The sequence below is a fragment of the Fringilla coelebs genome, assembly GCF_963513975.1.
Source record: "Fringilla coelebs genome assembly, chromosome: 11".
Lineage (NCBI taxonomy): Eukaryota > Metazoa > Chordata > Aves > Passeriformes > Fringillidae > Fringilla > Fringilla coelebs.
Window position 1 is genome coordinate 12,015,223 of NC_140037.1, and position 22,232 is coordinate 12,037,454.

Below are 22,232 nucleotides of genomic sequence, written 5' to 3' on the forward strand. Positions count from 1 at the left end.
AGTTAGCAATTTTTCCTCCAGCACCCAGAAAAAAAAACTCTTCACCCTACAAATAACTTTCACAAATGCAAAAACTCATTGCTAATCAGTCAGGAGAAACGTCTGGCATTTGGTGAGACTCGTTAAGCTGGTGGCTCTCAACATGTGCACTTCTGTTAAAGGGCATCAGGGAAGGAGGTGAGGTGGTATTTGTAACCAGCCTCTGCTGCTGGAACATCTGGGGCAGGGAGGGGATTGATCAGCAGAGCTTAAGCAGCACTTAATTTGCTGTTATTGATCTTCCACCAGAGGCAACAGATACTCTGTTCCAAGACCAAGAGAAAAGGTACCTACTTCTAATTTCCTTTGCTAACAACATGGCTGGGCTCATTGTGGTGGAGAAACCCACCCCACACCACCACGTGGGAGGAAGGCAAAGGAGAATCCCTTGGTTTTCAGGGTGGGGGGACAGTGAGATGGAATGAGAACAGACTGAATGGCAGATCCCAGAGGGTCAGTGGCACAGGATCTGGCTGGGGGCCTGTCACTGGTGGTGTCCCCCAAGGTTCAGTACTGTGCCTGGGGTGTTGTTTAACTCATTTATCAGTGAATAAACATTGGATGAAGGGTAGATGCCTCCTCGGCAGCTCTGCTGACAACACAAAGCTGGGAGGAGTGGCCAGCAGCCCAAAAGGGCTGTGCAGCCCTTCAGAGGGACCTGAACAGGCTGGAGAGATGGCAGAGAACCAAAGTTCCACAAGTTCCACAAAGGGAAATGCAGGTTCTGTGCCTGGGGAGGAATAACTCCACCCAGCAGTACAGGTTGGGGGTGACCTGCAGAGCTTGACTTGTACCAGGGTAACTGGAAAGTGGACTGGAGAGCAAGAGGAAGTTGAACCAGTGTTTGGCTGGAGGGAAGATGGCCTGACAGGGGGAGATGAAGCCATCAGAGGCACCTCCTCTGTCCTAAGCTGGCTGAGACACTTCATGTTTGTTTTCATAGCCTAACACAGGAAAAAAAGACTAGTTATTGAGAGAAATGTGCCATATGCTGTTGCATATGGCTGAAACATCTGCATGTGTACCCAGGGATCTGATATATGTGATGAGCTTCTGTTACAAATCTAACAGTGAAGAAATTATCTTTTGGGTTTTTTAAAATTCATTTTTTAAAACTATCTCTAAGGCTCTTTGAAGGGAGTCAGCCTCGTGGCTTTGTCTTGATGGGATTTCATGGAACCTGCAGGGTGCAGTGAACATAGAAGATACTTTGAGTTGTTTGTTGAAGAGTTACCAGTACTCCTTCCACTCCCAGGGACATGTGAAGGCTGAGTGAGTTGTACCAAACTTTTCCATTAACCACTGCTACCAAGCAAGCAAGCTACCAACCACTGCTACCAAGCAGAGGAGTGAAGTAGATGAAGGAATCTCCCATCCTGGAAAAAGCTGTTAGACAAAAAGGATTATGGAAAATACCATATATGAGGAAATAAAGTGGTATTTGTCTAGTTCCCCACTGAGCTAGAAGGATGCCATAGGGGTCTGAGACACAAAGTGCTTCTGGATGGAGAGACAGAGAGCTCTTCATGAGAAAGCAAAACATTCCAGCTCATTCAGTTGAACTTGTGATGCAAAATTCTCAATCACGTGTAAATTCCCCAGAACTTTTAAGGCAGAAGTCATAGAATCACAGAATCATTTAGGCTGGAAAAGAGCTCTAAGATGATCAAACTCAGCTGATAACCCAGCACTGCCTTGCTCACCAACACCCCCTGTCCCTCAGTTTCCCTTGCACAAGTCTGTGGATCTTTGTTTTTTCCACCTCTTGACTGGAACCACTGAGCACCTTTGTGTCTTTGAGCCCCTTAAACTTGCAGGTTTTGCATTTGCTGCAGGGAAACTGCCTGTGGGCTCAGATGGGGTGAGGGGGTGACGAGGAGATTGGAGGCATTTCCAGAAATGCTGAAATGCTCCACTTGTAGCAGTGCCCAGAGGGAAGCAGTGAATGAAATCTCCTCATAATGGGGTTAGTCACTTCTTAATTCAGTATTAAAATGATCTGTTTCAATATTGAATCAACATTTAAGAAAAATCAATGAAAAATAGATTGTAAAACCATCTGATTTGTGGATGGTCTTGGGTGACAACTACTGAAAAATGAAAGAAAAGAGCCCAGACTGAACCCCTGTGCTCCAAAATAACACAAAGTAAGAAATAATATATCATCAGTTCATTCAGCATTGCTTTCCACCTGCTCTTTTGTACCAGAGATATGAGAACATAAGATTCCTACAGAAGGTTTCTTGGATGGCAAAAATTCCTAGATACTGCTTGAATTATGTGCCAATAGCTCAGCATTTGTGGAAGGTGTCATCTAATTAAACCAGAATTTTAAGTACCAGACAGCATGAAGACCAGTAATAAGAGAGCAAAATCCATCTGTATTACAGATGGGATATGCAACTCTAATAGTATGGCTTTAGGCAATGTTTAATTGAGTAGTTAAATTATCTTTTCCAGACGGGAAAATAAATTACTGCTCATCTCTCCAATTTATTTTAGCTTCTCCACATTCTGTTTCCTGAGGGAGTGGTGAGGGAGTGTGGGACATCCCCAAATATGCCTGGGATGATTTATTCACCCCATGTACCATAATTTCCCCTTCAAGGAGAATGTCTTATATGCATGTGGAAGTTGGTGTGTATGTAACTGGCTGTTTCTTGCAGAGAATCTCTGCTAATCACAGCTGTATGTTACATGCATGTGTTTGTGTGGTTTTAAGTATATTCTTTCTAAAAAAGCAAGAGAGAGGATTACTGGTTCACCATCCTTCAGTCAAATCAGAATTGTGTATCTCAGCAGAGCCATGCAATTTGCCTATGAAATTTTTCCAATCTTTGGGATAGCCTGAAAAATCTTCACATTGACTCAGAGCATTTTGTAGAATGGGATCACTTGTGTCAAATGACCTGAGGACTGTTACTCCTCAGGTTGCCTAAATTCAACCAGATGAGCAGACAGCAATGCATGATACTCTGCGTGGTACATGGGAGCAGAACTGAGAATGTTGGACAATTTCAGTTGATTAAGTATTGGATCCATGTGATTCCATCTGCCTGAACATTATCCAGGGTCAAATGTCTGCACACAGGCATAGCCATGCTAGAGTATGCTGGCTACAGGAGCACATCAGGTGTTCCACCTGGGGTGGAAATTTCTGCCCCAAAGTCACTCCTTGGAAAGCTTGATCAGAGCAGATCTGTGTTGGTTGGGTTGGGTTGGGTTGGTACCTGACTGCTGGGCTCTGTTGTGTGACTGTGATTGATGTTTTTGATCGAGTGCTCTGAGCCTACAAAGAAATTTCTCACATCTTGCAGAACTACAACCCAAATCCCTCATGATGTCTGAATATTTGTGAATGTAGTAACAAGCCTATGTGCATGGCAGACAGCTGGGCTCAGTCTGCCCCTTCCCAAACAAAATCATACTTGCTTTCCATTTGGTCACATCCTAGCTATGGTTTTAGCTGTGAGCTGGATGAGATAACCATGTTCCCTTTGTGTGGCCCAAAAGTTTGCTGGAAATCTGGGGGACAGAGAAGAGTGAAGCAGGTTTAAAAGCACTTGGGGGGGAAAGAGACTGTAGTACTGCAGGAGAATCTTGTTGCTATTGGAGTATTAATACCTCTGAGAATAACTGATTGAGAAAATGACTTTTAAAATTACAGGTAATCTATTTTTCCCCTTGGTAAAAGTTTTTTCCAGTGAAGTTAATAAAAGATTGCTTTAATGAACATGGATGCTTATTGCCCAGAAGCTCTATGGGTTTTAGAAGATGCCCTCAGAGGAAAATGCTGACTGGAAAAGCCGAGGGTGTGAAGTTGATTCCTCAAATGTTTCTCTCCAGACATGTTGAGTTCAGAGTGCTTCCAGGCTGTAGAGGTGCAGCATGGTCAGTGTGAGCCCTGAAAAACTCCTTTGCTTGGTGTGAGTTGTCACAACTTAATTTTTAAAAGGAAGGTGCACAGATGCTTTTTAGGCTGCCTGGAACACAAATCTAACACACAGCTTGTGAAAGGACTTTACTAGCTCACTGCTTTTCAATAAGCCTGTCTCTCTTAGACCAGTCCCAGTTTAGGGCTTTCAAGCAAACAGCCCTGAGGCACTGCTCTGTGGAAGGATCAATGCTTTGAGGGGTGCCTACATTGTAAGGATGAAAGGCTTGTTCTCCACTCAGGACAAAGTGGAGCAGTAAATGTGTGTTTTACTGCATTTCTCTGCACATCCATAAACAGTGTTCCATATTGCAGTGCTTGGAGGGATCAGAGTGCTGTGTACCAACTCAGGCACTGATCCAGGCATGGGGCATGTGCAGTTCTCCAAGGAGACAATGCCAGTCAGGAAAATACATGGAGCAAGTGCCTGAGGCTCCTGCAACACCACCTCCATCTCCCCACAGTCAGGCTGCTCACAGCTGCACCTTCCCCACTGCTGCAGTAATCTTTTCCACATGGAGTATCACCAGTTGTCTTTGAGAACCTGAATCTGCTTTCTGCAAGTTGTGCCTGGTACCAAGCACGGTGCTGGGTTGCTGTTTGCTGCCCAGTCCATCCACCTCCCATTGCCTGGGGGTTTGACCCCCCTCTGAGCCAATTATTACCTCCTAACTTGGGGTGATGAGTTTCTCAGGGCCTAAACATCACCTAAACAGAAAAGACAGTGTAATTTTAGAGTAGATGCACACCCAGGGCCTTGCTTCCCTATGCTTACTCCTTAGTGTCCCCAGTTTAGTTCTTGCACCCTAACATGAGCTGTTCTTATCATTGTGCTGTCTCACATCCCAGCTGAGAAGAAGAATGATGCTTCAGTTCATAACTCTGCCCTTTTTTGAGACACTTCAAAGAAATCAGTGTAGTGATAGAAGTGATTTTATTGAGTTGTAGGATTGTATTTTATGCTCTGAAGGAACACTTACTTCACATAAAGGCTTTGACATTTTTATAGAAATGGCTATAACTGTGTTATTCTATACGAGGAAGAATTTATTAAGCCTCAATCTGAATCTCCTTTTATGTTATGCAAATGACTAATAACAACCCTTCTTCATTACCAGCTCAGTGCCCAGGCCAGGGTTATTAAATCCCCCTTCCCTTCCTTCAGTCTGCATCTATCAGGCTGCCACGTTAGGCTGCAACACATCAGAATTTATAAAACCAGCCCAGACTTGTACAGGGATACGAGGCTGCAAAATTAAAACCCAAGTTACAGAACACTGTGGTTTTTTTGCCCGTTGTGAGAGGAGCAAGCTGAGGTATTTTGGGGCATGATGTGTTGAGCAAGGCATGACAACACCTTGTTTATTTGTGATTATCAAAAATTTCACAGTCACCATATAGTGGGGGGAAAAAGTAAGGGTTCATTTCCATCACTAGCAGATAACACATCCTGCTTTTTTGTATTTTCAGGAGTGGTTTCCACTGTGTTCCATCCAGATGTGCAACCATCCCCTACAACTCCTTGCTTTGTTCTCATCCTGGAGCTAGCTACAGAGGGATGGGGTGCCTGTGACACCAAGCAGGGCTGAGAAGATGTTTCTGCACTCTGGGTGATGTTTAGACACTCACACTTGTAAGATGAATTTCTCCAAAAATCTTTGAGTGTGTTGGAGATTAGTTTGGGTTGTGTGAAATGTTAAAAGTTTGAAAGCAATAAAGACTTTTCATTGTGTAAAGTCAACAGACTAAGAAAGTAGCCATCCCAGACTCATTTGATGCTAGATAGTTGGGGGCAGTCCCCTGGGAGGCAGACCTGAATCAAACTTTAATTTAATTCAAGTAAACTTTAAAGGTGCATCCCAGAAGTAAAGGGCATTTCTCCTCAGTCTGGGATGACCACACAACCACTGAAGCTGGGTAAATGAGCTGAGGACAATAGTTGCTTCTCTGGCTTTTGCATGCTCTGAAAATATCAGCTGAATCAAGTCTGTAGGTGAGAAAAGTAAAGGAAAACCTTGTTTTGTGGATGTGGATGGGATTTTGTGTGGGCTAAACACCAACTGTTCAGCATCTTTTGTGCATGGATCTAGCCCAACTGATCAGAAGTGGCATGTGCTGAGTGAAAAAATACATATCTGAGGGAGTTCCTGGCCATCATTTTATGGATGAAAGGGAGAAGAAAAAGGCATTCCTGTGAGTTTCATTTTCTTAGCAGGGAAGAGTTACCAGTGTTCTTCCCAGAGCAGTTTCAGGAACTGTAATTATGCTTTTGTGTATCAAAGGAGAAGGGAGTTTACACCTGACCCAGTCTCTGGGTATATGAGATATTCTGTCTTGGGAAATTGTCACTTTCAGGATGGCTGCTCTCACACAGCTAATGCAGTGCACAATTTTCTCCCACAGTGTAGTTGTAGCAACCTGCCAGTGTTCACCCAAGGCAACAGCAGTTTTCTCTGCTTTCATAGCCTTTAGGCCAGACTCTGGCCTGACAAAAAGTGCTAATGTAGATTCTTTAGAGCTCAGTCTGTGATTTCTGCTATATAGCACTGACTTCTTAAAGATAGAAAAGTATTTGTATGCCAGCAAAACACATAATAAAAGTTATAATTTAGATAGAATTTTAGGGCAATTACCTATTGTGAAGTCTGGATTGGTGTGAGCATCACCAGCTCCTGCTCTTTCTGAACTCATGTCCAGCCTTTTGTTGTACTCATGGGCCTGCCCCAGGTGTGCTGCAGAAAGGGCTGTGATGTGCACCAGTGGTCTCAGTGCAAGGACAGCCATGTGCTGGGGACTCTGCTGCTGCTGGGTCCTCGCAGGTGCTGGTGTGGTTTGAGCCTCTGTTCAGGTATCTCACAGCTCACTGATGAGCAGAGCAAGTGAAGACTACAAAGCTGCAGTCTGGAAATGAGAAATAGATGCTGGGTTATAAAATATTATGCAAGTAAACTAACAGCCCCCTTTAACAGCCAGAAATAAACTTCTTTAATGAGGGCTCAGCTATGATTCCTTCTATACTGAAATAATTTCAGAAAAGTGCAGCCAGCTTCTGGAAAAGGCTTAAAACATGGGATTTAATGTAACAAAGTTAAATAAACCTTCAGACCCAGCCATCCTTCCAGGGCTGTCGGATCAACTGAGCTTTCCCGGCACCCCAAGCCAGATCTGGGGGCTCAGCACAGAGAGGCTGAACACGGAGCCCACAGCCGGGGGTCGCGGGCAGGGTGGGAGGGTGGGTGGGATGGTGCAGGGTGCCCATTCCCTGCTGTGCAGCTCCATCTAGGGGCTGCTCCTGCCCGGGAGCAGCCGGAGCCTGGCATCTCCCGGCAGGATTCCGGGAAATGGGCTGCTCTGAGCAGGGACATGCCGTGGATGCAGGAGCCCCAGCCCGTGCCGTCTCCGGAGCTACCCCCCAGCCCTGCTGGGCAGCGGTGGGGAGAGAAGTCCTGGCACCACCAGGGACTGAGCCTGGTCAGTGCAAAAAGGATTTGGTGCTTTGGGCAGGCAGAGGTGACTCCTCTTTGTGATGGCACTGGACACGTAGCTCTTAAAAATATCCACTTTTCATCAGGTGTCTTCTTAAGCTTAATCTGATTAAATTTCTTCAGTGAAAGGGTGGTCAAACACTGGAAGAGGCTGTCCAGGAAAGTGATGGAATCACCATGCTTGGAAGTTGAAAAATGTGCAGAGATGGTGTGTGGGGACATGGTTTACTCAAGGATCTGGAAGTGTTGGCTTAATGGTTGGACTTGCTGGTCTTAGAGGGTTTTTTCAACCGTAATGATTCTGCAATTCTAAATTAACTCAGGCTTACCTCAATTTAAGCTCCATTTGGTGTGATTCACTCTGGTTCACTGATCCTCATCCCTGTGGTGAGAGGTGCTGTGAACTCCAGGGCTGGGAGGCAGGCTCAGGGCACTTGCAGTTCCCCCTCAGTGGAGGCATTGCTTACAGGGAGGAATGGAAGTGCAGCAGCTGGGCTTGGGGAGCAGAGCAGCCAGGCACCACCATGCCTCTCCGAGCTCAGGATGAGAGCTCTGCTGTCTTCTGGGCCACTTCTTTGCAGGCCATAGTGACCTACAGTTAATCAGGGTAAGGCTTGGGATGCTGACAGGGCAAGCTTCTGGTATGGTTTTCTGTATTGAACTACATAGAAAGGACTTTGGTGAGGTTCTCTGAGGAGGACCTTGTTTTCCAGCTCCTCAGGAGGCTCTGTATCATTCATGTCCCATGAAGCCTCTCAGCTGGGAGGAAAACACATGACCAGTGTGGTGCTCTGGGAAGGAGTGGGGCATTGCAGCCTTCACATGTGGCATGAAGGGGTGTAAAAAAAAGGCTGACCCTGTGGCACTATGCATTATCCTTTATAGAAGACGTAAAAGCATGCAGATTCTGAATGCCTAACATAGACAAAGAGCTGGGGAACTCAAACTGTGAGTGAAGGTGCTCTGCTCCAGGCTTGCTGGGGAGCTGATGAGTGGTAATATATGATCAAACACTAATTGCCTTCAAATAAGAGGAAAACCAGCTCCAGGCCAGCTGACAGGGAACCTGCTGGCTGTGTCTGATGCATATTCAGAAGCATATCAGCAGCAGAGAGAGTCAGCACGTAAAGTCAAGACTCATAAGTATTTGCTAGTTAATGATCCCAGGGGAAAGATCACAGTTTTGCCACAGCAGTGAAAAGAACACCGTAATCATTAACTGAGTTTACAGGTAATCACAGTCACATCATACTTAGCCATTTTCCAATATAAGAGAATCATTTTGAGGGGGTTCTTCTCAGCTGAAGAAGAACTGGCCACAAAAACAGACCTTTCCTGCTCTGTACGCAACAGTCAACATGTCTTATCATGACGTTTCATTAAAAGCCAAATTCCTACTAACCACAGCAGAAACAGTAACAAGCAAAGGAAAGACCAGCAAATGAAACATCTTCTGGCAAGAAAGACGCAGCAAGATTCAATGAGATGTGAATATTATTTATTTAAAGAGTGATTGCCATTTTATTGGTGGATGCCAGTAAAACAGGAACATCTGTCACCTGGCCTGGAGCTAATACTCCCATGCCCATGTCCTGTCCTCCATGTAATCAGTGCATGACAATTGCTGCAGTCTTGAAGCAGAGCTTTTAGTGGTTTATATTTTCCAACATGCTTAATTAGCAACTTTAGTAATTGTCTATAAATTTCACCAAGAGGGGATGATAGAGCAGAGACCTTTCACACAGCACCAAATGGATAACTACTGTGTGCCTGCCACTGCTGCTGAAGCAGTTCTGGGTGAGGGAGAAGAAGGGGATGTAATCCTCTGGTGTAATGGTGAAAAGCCTGACAGAGGGAAAGTGGTGTTTTCTCATTTTCACAAAGAGAACAGGAATGTGTGCATGTGTGGGGAGAGCAGTCATGGGGCAGAGACATGAGGTAATGGAAAGTTATGACAATGGAAAGAAGTAGAGCCCTGCCCAGACTTCTGCACCTTCAGATCTTCCAAGGCTCTCCGTTCTTCAGCAGCTTCTCACAACACACAAGCACCTACATGCAGACTAATTAGAGGAGCACTGATGTGTTTTCCTGAAAAGACTAGAGGTAATAAGAAGTCTGAAAGGAGGGGCCACCCTGTCAAAAGGAAAGGCTGAGAAACACTGGTCTCTGCAGTTCACAAGGCGCTTTGCACACTGCATCCCATCCAGCCAGGGTCTGTGAAGCAGGGTCCTTCACTGCCTGCCAGAGGGCCACTCCAAGAATCCCTGTCTGTCCCTATGTTCACCAAGGGGTCTTCAGTAGCAGGCTTGAGGTTTTTGTCTCTTCATTGCTAGTTTATGTAAAAAGTCAGAAAAAAATTAAAGCCTAAGTCCTGAAAACCTTCAAAAGCCTCAGCTGTTTACCCATGTGAGTTTTAAAGGCTGTAACTTGTGGTCCTGGTGAGGCCTCAGAGGAGCTTCAGGCAGGGTTTCCACGTGCCTAAGAAGAGGATCACCAGTTCTGGTCTGCAGAGGAACTGGTAACTTTCTCCAATCTTTTTGATATCTTCGGATATAAAAATCTCCAAAGCTCCAGATTTTCATATTCCATATCCTTCCTGTGGGTAAAGACAAAACAGATCTCTACTTGCATTTTTAAGGTGTAGAAATGAACCATCTCATAGATATTTGATTACACAGTTGTACAGCAACTGCTGCTCAGTGACACATGCTGCACTGCCCATTTTCCCAGAGCAAAGCTGCCATGGGTGCTTTGGATAAAGCAAAGCTCTTTACTGAGAGCCTTCCCTGAGTGAGGATGCTCTGTTGATTCACTCTGCAGCATCTCCTGGTGACTTTCTCCTCCTTGTGCCTAGTGGGAAAGCTGGGCAAAGAGAAAAGCCTGACTTGCAGCTCTCCATCCTTCTTGGTGGAGAAAATATGAAGCATGCTACTCAGTAAATTAAATCTATATATTCATAGTGTCCTTTGAGCAGTGTTCATTCACCTGAAAGCCAAACTAAGGCTCTGGCTGGATTCAGATGTCTTTTGGGTGAGTACTGGATCCAAACAAATAACTCCTGTCACTGTAGCTGACCTTGGAGAATTTTATTAGTTAGTGAAGATGCCAAATGCAAAGAACAGAACTGAAGCCACAGCGTCAGTTAAAATTTAGCTACTCTATTAATTAAGTCTGGCTTACATCCTTAGCTGCTGGTATCCTGTATGGCTATAAGCATATTACCATTCATTTTACTGGAGAAGGCAAATAACATCACTGTAATACTGATGGATGGCTTCATATGTAACAAGATGGTGGAAAAGCTGGTAATTTTATAAAAGTATAAATTTTGTTGTGTGCATGGCCCAGTGTGCTGGATCTCTACAAGGCTTTCCAGGACACAGGATGAACAGGGACTATTTTTTGTGTCAGCTGCAATGAAAATAAAATAGAGATTTTCAGGAGCAGTGGGAAGGGGAAGCAATTTTCATGTAACTGATGTTGTGAAGCTCGTCAGAGATTCTTCATTTTAGGGCTGTTTCAACAATGAAATGACAGGTTTTTTAATCCTCCCACATAATGCAGTCATAAAGTAGTATCACTAATTGTTGTACTATAGTATTATTTACTCCCAAGCACCATCTTTCTTATTGCTAGTTTAAAGTACAAGTGTACGTACATGTTCATATCTATCAATCTTCTTTCTAAACCAAAACTTTCTGCTTTCTGTCTGCAAACAGCATCATCCTATTTTCATCGGACCCCAAGTGCTGAGGAAGGTGGTAATGCAACCACTTGGTCAACCTGACTGCCAGGAATTTTCCTCTACAACAAAAGGAAAGCCACATGGGCATGGCTAAGACCCTTTCCGTCTTATTCTCCCTGAATGTTGATCTGAAAGCCAAAAGGGAATGCTTCACACCAGGCCCTACTGAAGGACTTAGTGGACACCCAAGTTTCTTTGTGCTTCTTCTCACCTGCAAGCAAGGAACAGCTGAGAGCAATTCTACTGCTGAGGGCATCTTTTGAAGGAAAAGGGCTGTCAGCCCAGAGCTAGTAGGCATAAAGTATTACATTTCCCATTGCATTGAACAGCATCCTTTTATGAGCTGACAGAATGCAAGCCATAAAATCCATGGATGTTTCTGTACTCTGTAAAATGTGTCTTTAGATCTGTCCAGGGAACAACGGCTTTTCCGGTTTATTTGTATGGGAGGAGTTGAGGAATGCATTCAGTGTTTGTTGCACAATCCCCTGCTATTGTGACTGAGGGATTGCTCTTCCCCTGCTACTCCCAGTGCACTGAGCCCTGGTCTAGAGGTTAATGTGCCAACCCCAAAACCTGGTCTGCTGATCCAAGTTATTGTCTAGTTGCATTTCCTCTAGCCACTCTCTTGCTTCCAGTGGTGCCTGTGAGCTCAGAAAGAGAACAGGGCTTTGTCTCCTGCTGTGGCCTGGTGCTGTCCAGCTGTCCCCACTCAGAGCCTGCAGAGCCCTGGCTGCCACAGGACAAACCCACTCCAGAAGCAAGCCAGAAAAGGGGGAATGGGCATGGTGGCAGGGAGAGGTCATGTCTGTGCCTGAACCCTAAGTGGGTTTCTAATATAGGTTCAGGTAGTATTCCTTAGAGAGTCAGATAAGGAAGATAAACACCAAACACAGAATAAATGCAGAAGACACCACATAACCCTAGATGAACAGTTTAGGGCTTCTGTGTTGGTGTATAAAAGTAGAAGCATCCCCCAGGTTTTCATGGTTTTCAGATCCATCCATCCATCACTGGTTGAGGATGAGGCCGTCAGAAACACCACTGCTATAACTCTCCATCCTCACAAAAACCTTCTGCATTTTTTGCAGCTAGCTATAGCCCAAATAGCAGTGGGAAGGGGATATGTTTTTTGTGCATTTGTGCTAACACACACTAGTTTTTGGAAAAGTACTCCTCCAAACCTGCAAAAAAATTTTACATTACCCACTTTGTAGTCATCACTGTTTGTCTGGGCAGGGGTATAGAATGTCACATACTGGTTAAACTGTATATGACTTGTAAGACTTTCTTTATGTTTGCCTCTACAGAAAAATCATCTGTTTCCTTCAGCAGGTAGTTTCACCTGAATTGGTGAGTATCGGTTGGCTTATATCAGCTGTGGGAATGAAGCCTTTCCACTCTGTTTATGTAGGTGCCACAGGTGTTACGCAATGCATGTCGAAGGCAGCCCTATGTTTTCATTGCAAAATGACAGCAATACTAGAGAGAGGTGAAAATTACACTGTGAGACTTCCAAGTTCCATTAGCTAATAGAGGTGTCTGAGCTATTTGCTCTAACTTATCTTAGGATATGCAGTAACAGGGAGTATAGCCCTATAATGCCCAGAAAAATGCTCTCTTTGCCAACCCAAGCATTAATGTCACTGTGGTTCCATTCCCACAGAAGATGGGTGGCCAACTGTGTAACATCCTCTGTGGTTGTTGGGCCTTCAACCTGGAGCATTCCAGAGTTAGCCAATCCATCATCTCATCTTCCATGAAACATCTTTTCTGGGGTGTAGAGGTTCACAGATCAGATAAATATTTATTTGTATATCATCTTTTTTGATACATGACCATGGAAACAAGTAATGAAAAAAATTGCTCTCAAGAAGGTGGTTTTGTTTTTAAATAATGTCTTTTCAACTTTTACCTTTCCAGCTTTGCTTCTGTTGGGGGATTGGATTCTCTTTCTGCATCTGCCACTAGATGGTATTGCTTTAACAGGCACCTTCCTGCCTCTTCTGCACCCTTGAGACCCAGGCCCCAGAAAAGCAGGGGCTGCCTGTGTTTTTAATATTCTTCAAACATCTCCTGGCAAATGTTGAGGACACAGTCTTAGAATAGCAGATATCTAGTCCACAGCTGTGCTTCCAGCACGGTTTCTGCTTAAGGACAAGTTTTATATTTGCTCTGTAATCCAGAAGGTAAGGCAGGTCTGTGGTCTGCCTGAAATTTCAGAATACCTGATGTATAAAATCTGAAGCAAGCAGACAAAACTTTGTATCCTCCAGGTCTTTTAGCTAATACAAAAATGCAAATAAAAGGCTTCTTTTTCTTTCACAATTGTAAAATTTTTCCAACAGTTGTGTACTTCCTTTATGTGCTCACAAAAGAAAAGCAGCTAATATGAAGGAAGTCATTCAGCAAAATTGTTATTATTCAAGGAGATAAAAACATCAGCCTTGTGAGATATGAAGTAACTTTATATTAAAAGTTAATGCCTTGGACTGTTCAGCCTTACATTATTTGTTACTTCCTAATCCTTGATATGCATCTTTAGGGTAAATTTATATGATGTGAGGCTTATTCCACTTTTATATTTCCTTGTTTTGTTGTTCTGTTATTAAACTTTCTGAATTCATTGCTTTCCCTACTGGGGAAACTATCAAGAAAGTCAAACCAAAAGTGGAAAGAACATCCTCCAGTGATTAGATGTTCTCTGTACCCACATTCATAATTTTTCAGCAATCCAATTTCTATCTTAAATTAACTTTCTATCTTAAATTAACAACTCTAAATTAACTTCATTGATTTTCTAAAATGATTTGTAATTGCTTTAATTGTTTATAAGTAAACAAAACCTGTTCCCACATTGAGGTTGAAGGTTGGGATTGGCTAGCTGAAATTTTATGAGGTGTTTTGAGGAACTATTTGGAAGTTTTAAGCTTGAGTTACACAGCAAACCTTCCTTGCTGTGTAGGGCTACAAAGGCCCTCCCTGGCCCATGCCAGCCCCTCCTGCCCCCCTCATGCAAGCTGTCACTTTGCTGGCTCAGGTAGCAGTGGATTCAAAGATGAGGAGGGCTCTTCTGTTTTAAAAGCACATAAAATTGGTTGGTTTACAGTGAAAGCATGACCCCAAGAGCCAGACCTGACCCTGTAAGTGCTGAACAGCTTGAACTGTGCTGCATCTTAACAAACACAAGGGAGCTGCCAGCTGAGCTGTGTTCATTGCTGGGGAAAAAAAGTGCTTTTAACAAAATTCACTTTCTTTCTCACACACGTTGGAGAAAACAAAATAAAACGCCTCAGTATTTGTAATCAGAGTGTAGAAAATCAATGCTGCAGACAGTGCTGCTCCTTGCCTTCCACTACAGCTGCTGGTGCCCATTTATGTCCTCCAGCCCTGGTGAAGGAAACTCACTCTGAGTAAACTCTGAGAGGCAAGAGCACAGCAGGAACTAACAAAGTGCTTATTTCCTCGTCTTACTGATTGCAAGGAAAGGAACCATCTCATATTTCTTCTCTTCCAGGGTGGCAGGATGCCTCAGAAGGGAAAGAAGAGGCCACTGTGCCATGCCATGTGCTGTTTGCTCTGCAGCAAGGAGCAGGGCAGGGGTTGCAGGAATGCTGGATGGCTGCACCCTGCAGGAAAAGATGAGGAAGGAGTTGTGTGGAGTTAGTGACTCACAGTTCAGGTTTGGTGTGGCTGAATGGCAAGATAACAACATGATTTTACCATAAAAGGGGCAAATATGTAATTACTGTGGTATATGAGATTCAATTAAATGGCAGCATCAATTAAACAGCTTCCAGAGCTTTTGTTTGGAAGCTTGCAAGGCTTTATTTCCTGCAAAAGCTGTTCATTGAGTGTCAACAATTATTTCCCCTGCAAATGAGACTGATTGCACAGCAGAGACTGTAATATTCTGGGCTTCTGTTGGAAAGCTGGGTTCAAGTCCTTCCTTTGGTGAGTATCTAAGTGGAGTAGCTGCAGCAGGAATGTGAGTGAATAGCTTGAACAGAGTATAACCTTGGAAATGCTTAATGCTCATCAGGCTGGACGGGAGTGAACTCTGCAGGAGTCCTTGGACTCTCATTTGCAGAACCTGTTAGTTATGATGGGGATGCTTTCTTTCAGAATTTTGACCAGAATTTTTTTCTTTGGCTGGCAAAGGAATTTCAATTTAGTGGCAGGAGAGCAGAAAACCTTTAAGTGAACAAGCCTCCCTCCTAACAGGATGACATAGAGACAATTTGCTGTCTCCCTTTCAGAGAATGCCCTGGCCTTGTGTTATTTCATTTGAAGTGTTTTGTACTGATGAGTTCACCAAAACATCAATACCATAGGATTTGTTTGCCCCGAGACCACAGCCATTTCCTGGAAAGCCTCAGCCTTCACCCAGCCATCTGACAGCAGTTTAGCCATACACAAACACTCCCCGTATCCCTCCAGGAAAGCACCTGTAAGCAGCACAGATGTTCCAAGCTGGCAGGGAGCCTGCTCAGGGTAGTTTTCCCTGTAGAGATGATGACTTTGCTCAAGCCCAGCTGAAGCCTCTGCTGTGCTCCAGGTCCCAGGCTGCCCTCCATCTCACATCTCTCTGGCCCTCTCTCACTCCATCCCTCTGTCCCTCCACCCCTCAGTCCCTCTGTCTCTCCTTCCCTCGGTCCCTCCATCTTTCCATCCCTGCATCCCTCCATCCTTCTATGCCTCTCTCCTTTCATCCCTCAGACTCTCCATCCCTTCATCCTTCCAACCCTCCATCCTTTTGTCCCTTCATTCCTCATTCCCTCCATCCCTCAGTCTCTCCATTTCTACTTCCCTCCATCCCTCAGTCTCTCCGTTTCTCTTTCCCTCCATCCCTCCGTCTCTCCATCCCTCCATCCCTCCGTCCGTCTTGTCCCTCCCCCGCTCTGTCCCTCTGTCCGTCCATGCCGCTCCCTCAGCGGGGGCCGGCCCTCTGCAGTACTCACCGCCCACCGCTAGGCCGCGCCAGCCCAGTGGTTGCTATGGCGACGGCGCCGCCGCTCCGCGCGCATGCGCGCCTGTAGCGGCGGCTTCCGGCGGGCCGAGGCGGCGATGGAGCGGTGCGGGCCGGGCCCCGTGAGCGCCGTGCCGGTGGCCGAGTTCAGGCCGTGAGTCCCGGGGCGGGCGGGAGAAGGGCCCGGGGACGGGAGGGCGCGGCGGTGGGGCGCGGGGAAGGCTGCGCGCCGGGCCGCGGGCAGCGCGCCCGACACCATCAGCCCGCGCTGGGGCTGCAGCCCCGGGCAGCCGGGGAGGAGCGGGAGGGAGCGGCGGCTCGGGCCCGGAGGAGCCGGAGCGGGAGGAGGAGGAGGAGGAGGGCCCCGGTTTGCCGTGGTCACGCTGTGTAACCCTGGGCCGCCCCGAATGCCGAGCGTGGAGGCTGCCGGCCGTGGGGAAACGTGCCGAGCTAGGCTGAGCTTATACACGAATGTTTGTTTTTGCCGCGTAGGGAAGCGATGAGAGTATGTCAGTGTAAGAAAAGTATTTGTCAGCAGTGGAGTTTTTAACTTTGGTAATAAGCTGGAGGTCATCTTACTCTTCTGTGGGTAAGTGTTGACAGAATGGTTTCTAATTTCCCCAGGGAAATTTCGAATGCAGTTTTGTCCTCCACCCTGACAGTCCTTCAGGCAAACGCTGATAAAGGAAAAGAATTCGGATGTTTTTCTTTTTTTAAAGCTGCCTAAATGTATGGCAGAACATGAGCAGCCAGCAGGGCTGATGGCTGCAGTGTAGAAGCTGTGCATGGCTGCACATAACTGTTAGAGGATGAAACCATTTTTTTCCCCATTTCCACTTTTTTTTTTCTAAAGAAAAACACATATATTTGTGTTTCAACACCCTAAGGACTCATGTCTTTGAATGAGGCAATCTTTGAAAGTCAGAAGGGTATTGCTTGGCTTACATGTTTACTTAATCATAAAATAATGTAGTCAGCCAGGCAGAGTGAGTGAGAACTGGTGGAAACACACAGAACCAGGCTGTGTGTGGTGTTTTGTAAACACAACACCTGTTCTAGCAGGTCAAGTTCAAGGAGACCCTACCAAGTACATAAAATTTCATAAGCCCTCTCTTGTCAAAGGTTTTGTAGGTTTAGGTCTATGAAGGCAAAGTTTTGGTGTAGTGGGTCTATCTTGTGACTGTTACTACACTTATTCCAGCTTTCTTAGTTAAAAACTGAGAAATTATTTTTAAATAGAGGAAGAAGACCTAATAAAAAGGAACTTGGAGTAGTAAGCTGTTAAATTCATTCGGTGTACTTCCCTTTCTACCCCAGCCTGTAGGATTTGTCATTTTCCTGGACTTGTAGTTACTTAAAAACAAAAAGGGAACTTGGCAAGTTTTAATGCAGGATACTGTCATATGACATGTGCATGTGTAATTAATATTAGATATTTAATAATATGCAGTAATGCACTGATAAACATATTAACATAACCCCCCTTATGTTATAATGCTTGCAAAGCAGTAACAGGGAAAAGCCTAAAGATTCAATTTTCAATTTTTAATTTTAATTTTTAATTTTAGTTTTTAATTTTGTTAGTGAGCTTAGACTGGCAGAATCATTATATTGTTTAGAATACTCTCATTTTTATTGTAGCAAACAAATGCATACTTCAAGTCTTTATTGCTTCCAAACAGTACACTTACTCAATTCTTGAAAAGTAATCAGCTTCTGTTAGGAGCAAGTTCTTGTTGTTTCAGGCATATATATTGTGACTTTCTTTTGTGTGTAACTTCTCTTATTTATTTCAGAAATGAGGGTTCATTAACATCAACTTTAAGAACACTTCTATTCTTCACAGCTCTAATGATTACATTACCCGTTGGGCTATATTTTTCATCAAAGGCTTATGTATTTGAAGGTAATTTTGTTACTGCCAATTAGCATTATTATTATTATTACAAAAGTAGAGGAGAAGCACAATCCTCTAATAGCATCTTTGGTCTTCCTGTTTCAAATATTTGTTTCCATATATAGACAAAAGGGTCCTGTAATGTCTTAATTATAACAGAAAATTATATAAATGGTCAATGTATCTTTCCCTGCATTGTGGTCTGCAATCCAAAATTTGCTGTCTATTTTACAATGGTTTATATTGCATAGAGGTGCATTGTTCCCCTTACCTAAAGGGTTTTTAACACTACCCTGCAGAAGACTTTTGTGAGAATTATCAGAGTTATATTTCCTGCAGGTATTGCAAGCAAATCATGTGTTTAAGACAGAATAATGTTGTTTCTGAGGTTTATATTTTGCTTTTTGAAACATATGTGCATTTAAACAAGTTATATGCAATTTCAAATATTGAATGTGGTTGCTTCTGGAGCTTTCTTTCAATTAAAAAGGAAAAGAGATTATGGCTGTTTGTTTGAACAAGCAGCCTTGTTGTAGTCCTGATTCTGCAAGGCTTTGATACTTACCTCCTGCAGTTCTAGGAAGTTATCTCCTTCAGAAGTGGGGAGGAGGAAGGGAGAAAGCAGCTGCTTTATGAGCAGTTTATGAGTGTGTAACCAAGTTGTTCTGAGATGATTCTCCTTTGGTGTGTACTGCTGTATGTAGTACATGAAGGCTCAAAGCTCATTAAGTAACTTTCAAGAGCCTTTTCAGCTTTTTTTTTTAATTTGAGGTGTAGCAAGCTGAGCTTTAACTTCTCTGTGTCAGTTAATGACAAGATCTGTTGGCACTGAAAGGATGATGGTTTTGGAGTGCTGTAATGTGCAGGTTTTGTTTGCTTTTGGGGAGACTTTGTTGGGTTTTTTAAATTAATTAAGGGAAACAATATTTCAGTGTTTGGTCTTTCAATATTTGAAAGCTTATTTCATATGAGATGCATCATGTATCTTAACTGGTGGGGCATTATTGTTTTATAGTCTAAATCCAGAAGGTAATAGTCTTCTAAATTTAATTGTTCTTCTACTGTTTTCTCCTGTTTTAGTGGCAAATTATCACAGAATTCTCCACCTTCTTCCTCCCACCTGCCCCCCCCATTTTATTCCCCCACAAAGAGAGTTACATTTAGGAAAAAAGAATGTTGAGGTTTGTTTGGTGCTGGAAGGTACTATCAGAAAAAGTGAATGTTGTAGAATTCTAAGCTGTTGACATCAAATCTAGGTAATTTTATCTTAAATACTGAATACTGTTATCTTAAATATTGAAAGTGTTGCTTTGCTCCAGAAATGATTTCAAGGCCTTTAACTGCCCCGGTGAACTGTTTCCTGTGAGTCGTTTTGAGCTCAGACTTTTGAAACAGGAGTAAATGTAACTTTGGTCTTTAGGGAGAACTGTGACTTGCCACGTCAGAGTTCCTGGCTCATAACTAATATTCTGTACTTTCTTTGTTTTCTCAGGTTCCTTGGGAATGTCTGACAGAGACAGCTATTTCTATGCTGCCATAGTTGCTGTGGTCACTGTCCATGTGGTGCTTGCTCTCTTTGTTTATGTAGCCTGGAACGAGGGCTCGCGGCAGTGGCGCGAAGGCAAACAGGACTGAAGTGAAGATCCTCGGTGTCTGATGTCCACAGACTGTAAATCAGATTTTTTGTGAGCTGAAGGAAAAGCATTCTTCCAAATGTGTAATACACATGCACAAAGAGGAGGCTGGTGCCTCAGTTGTGGTTAAAATAAGACTTGTGCTCATCTTGACTGTGTGCTGGTGTTTTCTGTAATGGTGATGGAAGTTGTTCTTTAGCCAGCTTCTACTATGTTGAGCAGAGGAGGCCTTAACTTGCAATTAAAGTGGAATAATTATATACTTTTGAAAACTCCTGTAGCTATTTTTCTGGCTTGCTCTGAAAATAATATTGGCATGAAGCAAGCATTACATTTTCAAGGAATTAAATTGCTGTTTGAGAAAGCTACATTACTTACTGCACAGCTACAGTGTAAAAGATGAAATTTCACTTTGCTGTGAATAGTTTCTTGATTTATATGTGTTATGGTTTAACTCCAGCCAGCAACTGAGCACCATGCAACTGCTCACTAACTGTGACCCCTCAGTGGGATGAGTGGGGGAATCAGGAAAGCAAAGTCAGAAAATTCATGGGTCAAGATAGTTTTTTTAATAGGTAAAACAAAAGCTGCAAGTGTGCTGATTTTCAGTACAAATTCAAACCATAGCCCCATGGTAGCTATTATGAAGAAAACTACCTCTATCCCAGCCCAAACCAACACAGTGGGATAGGCATAATTAATATTTAGAAGTCATTTCAAAACCAGAATTGTTTAGAAACTCAGGTGATGTCTTTCTAATGTGAAGTACATTTTTTTTTTTCAAATATATTTTTATTGCAGTGTAAAATTCAATCTTTAATTTCCTTTTGGGAGGACTGGTATTACGCATTGCTCATCTTTCTCCTTCTCTACAGTTTATCCTGATAGTGCAAAGCAAAGGGCATAGCATATTTTTTTGTATGTCTTTAGACAGGTATGTATCTCCTTGATATTTGCTAAAGTGTGCACTTGGATTTCCTATGGTAAAGCAGTGTCAGTAACACTTATAAGCTGCTTTAATGGCTGGTAGGGGAAGGAGCAAGAGAAAACAAGCTGTAGTTGTCTGCAAATGGTGTTCTTTTTAAGGCAGAGGACACAAAAATGACCACATGGAAAATTGACTTCTCTTCATAACTACTTATTTGTACACTGTGAAATTATACAATACGTTGATTGTTTTCTTCTTTCCTTGGTTGTGCGTAGAAGTTCTGTGGTCAAACCTCTGTGAGATTTTTGTGCTGTAAGATAACATGAATTTCATTCCACTGTTGTGCTGTTATTAGCAAGCTTTTTAATCTCTGCCTAAAACATTTTTCCTAAAGTTCCAACAAACCAAACTTTCTTAACCCTGATGATGGCTGTTAAGCTGTTGTGCTTGAGGTCATTCTGTTAATTTGAATTTTCCAGTTTATTGTATTAGTTTAGCCTTTCTTGGAAGTTTCTTGCTTAATACAGGGCTTGGCATGGTTTTGATGCTGCATGTGTCTGTGGTAAAACTTGCATATAAATGAGGCAAAAATTGGTTATCTGTGCCCAGTGGCTTGAGAATTATGTCCCCAAGCCTCATTCCTGTCTTGTCCACCCCAGTCCTAGGTGTGCACAAGCATGTGCACCATGGCACACTAACGCAAATCAGTTTTTACTCTTTGTTTCTGCCGTGTTACCTTTTCTCATCCAGAGCCCCCTTGTCAGGTTGCTGCTGGCAAACTGGAGAATCTTCTCAGTGTACTTGAAGTGCAAAGTTAGTTTGTACATGGGCGTATTGGCTTCCTGTTCTCCAGTGTCTGACGTGTACGTTGTGGAACAAACACTGCCTTTTAATAAAGACCTACCCTGCAATACAAGATCCAGTAAACAATATGTGCTGAACACTTTTTGAATAATGTCTTTAATATTCCACGTGTAGAGTACAGCTTAGAGCAAATATATAGCCCTGCTCAATAGCTTAGCTTTTTTTTTTTTTTAATTTATTCACAGTGGAGAATAAATGAAGAGTTACACTTATGAAATAAATTTATTTGGTACTAGAAGACAGTGGCAGAAAAAATGAATGTTACAGAAGTCTAAGATGTTGACTTCAAGGGGAACACACCTGCTATGCTCTATTAGCTGAATCCTGTGCTGTGTCTATTTTATGTTTCATGTAGCAGAATCCCTAGACACAAAGTTAATTTCCTGGGGATAACAGGAAAATAATTCCTTATTATAACTGTTGAGTTAAAAAAATCTGACAAGTTTGGCCTCTGCTGTACATGCAGGCACTGTAATGTCTCAGCAGTTGGGGGTAATGAGCTGAGCATTAATCCATCCATTGGAAGATCTTTGAAGGTAATGCTTTGATCCACCACAATATTCCTGGTGAGAAAAGAGGCATTGCCTGAGTCTGCACAGCCAGAGCCAGGTGCTGGTTTGATGCTGCCTGTGTTTCTGAGTGGGAACACTCCCTCAGGTAAAGGCTGCAGTGAAAACAGCCCGTGAAGGGTTGTTGCCTTGCAGGCCTGGGGAGGTCCATGGGGAGCATTCTCTCCC

General features: G+C 43.5%; 1 protein-coding gene across 1 annotated transcript; it reads left to right on the top strand.

Annotated features, from left to right (window-relative positions):
• Positions 1–16,244: 16,244 nt before the first annotated feature.
• Positions 16,245–21,537, top strand: VMA21 (vacuolar ATPase assembly factor VMA21). The gene is made up of 3 exons (XM_084213073.1): positions 16,245–16,326; positions 17,969–18,078; positions 19,562–21,537. Exons 1-3 carry the CDS (start codon positions 16,271–16,273, stop codon positions 19,702–19,704), a joined length of 309 nt encoding a protein of 102 aa, XP_084069199.1. The 5' UTR covers positions 16,245–16,270; the 3' UTR covers positions 19,705–21,537.
• The last annotated feature ends 695 nt before the right edge of the window (positions 21,538–22,232 follow it).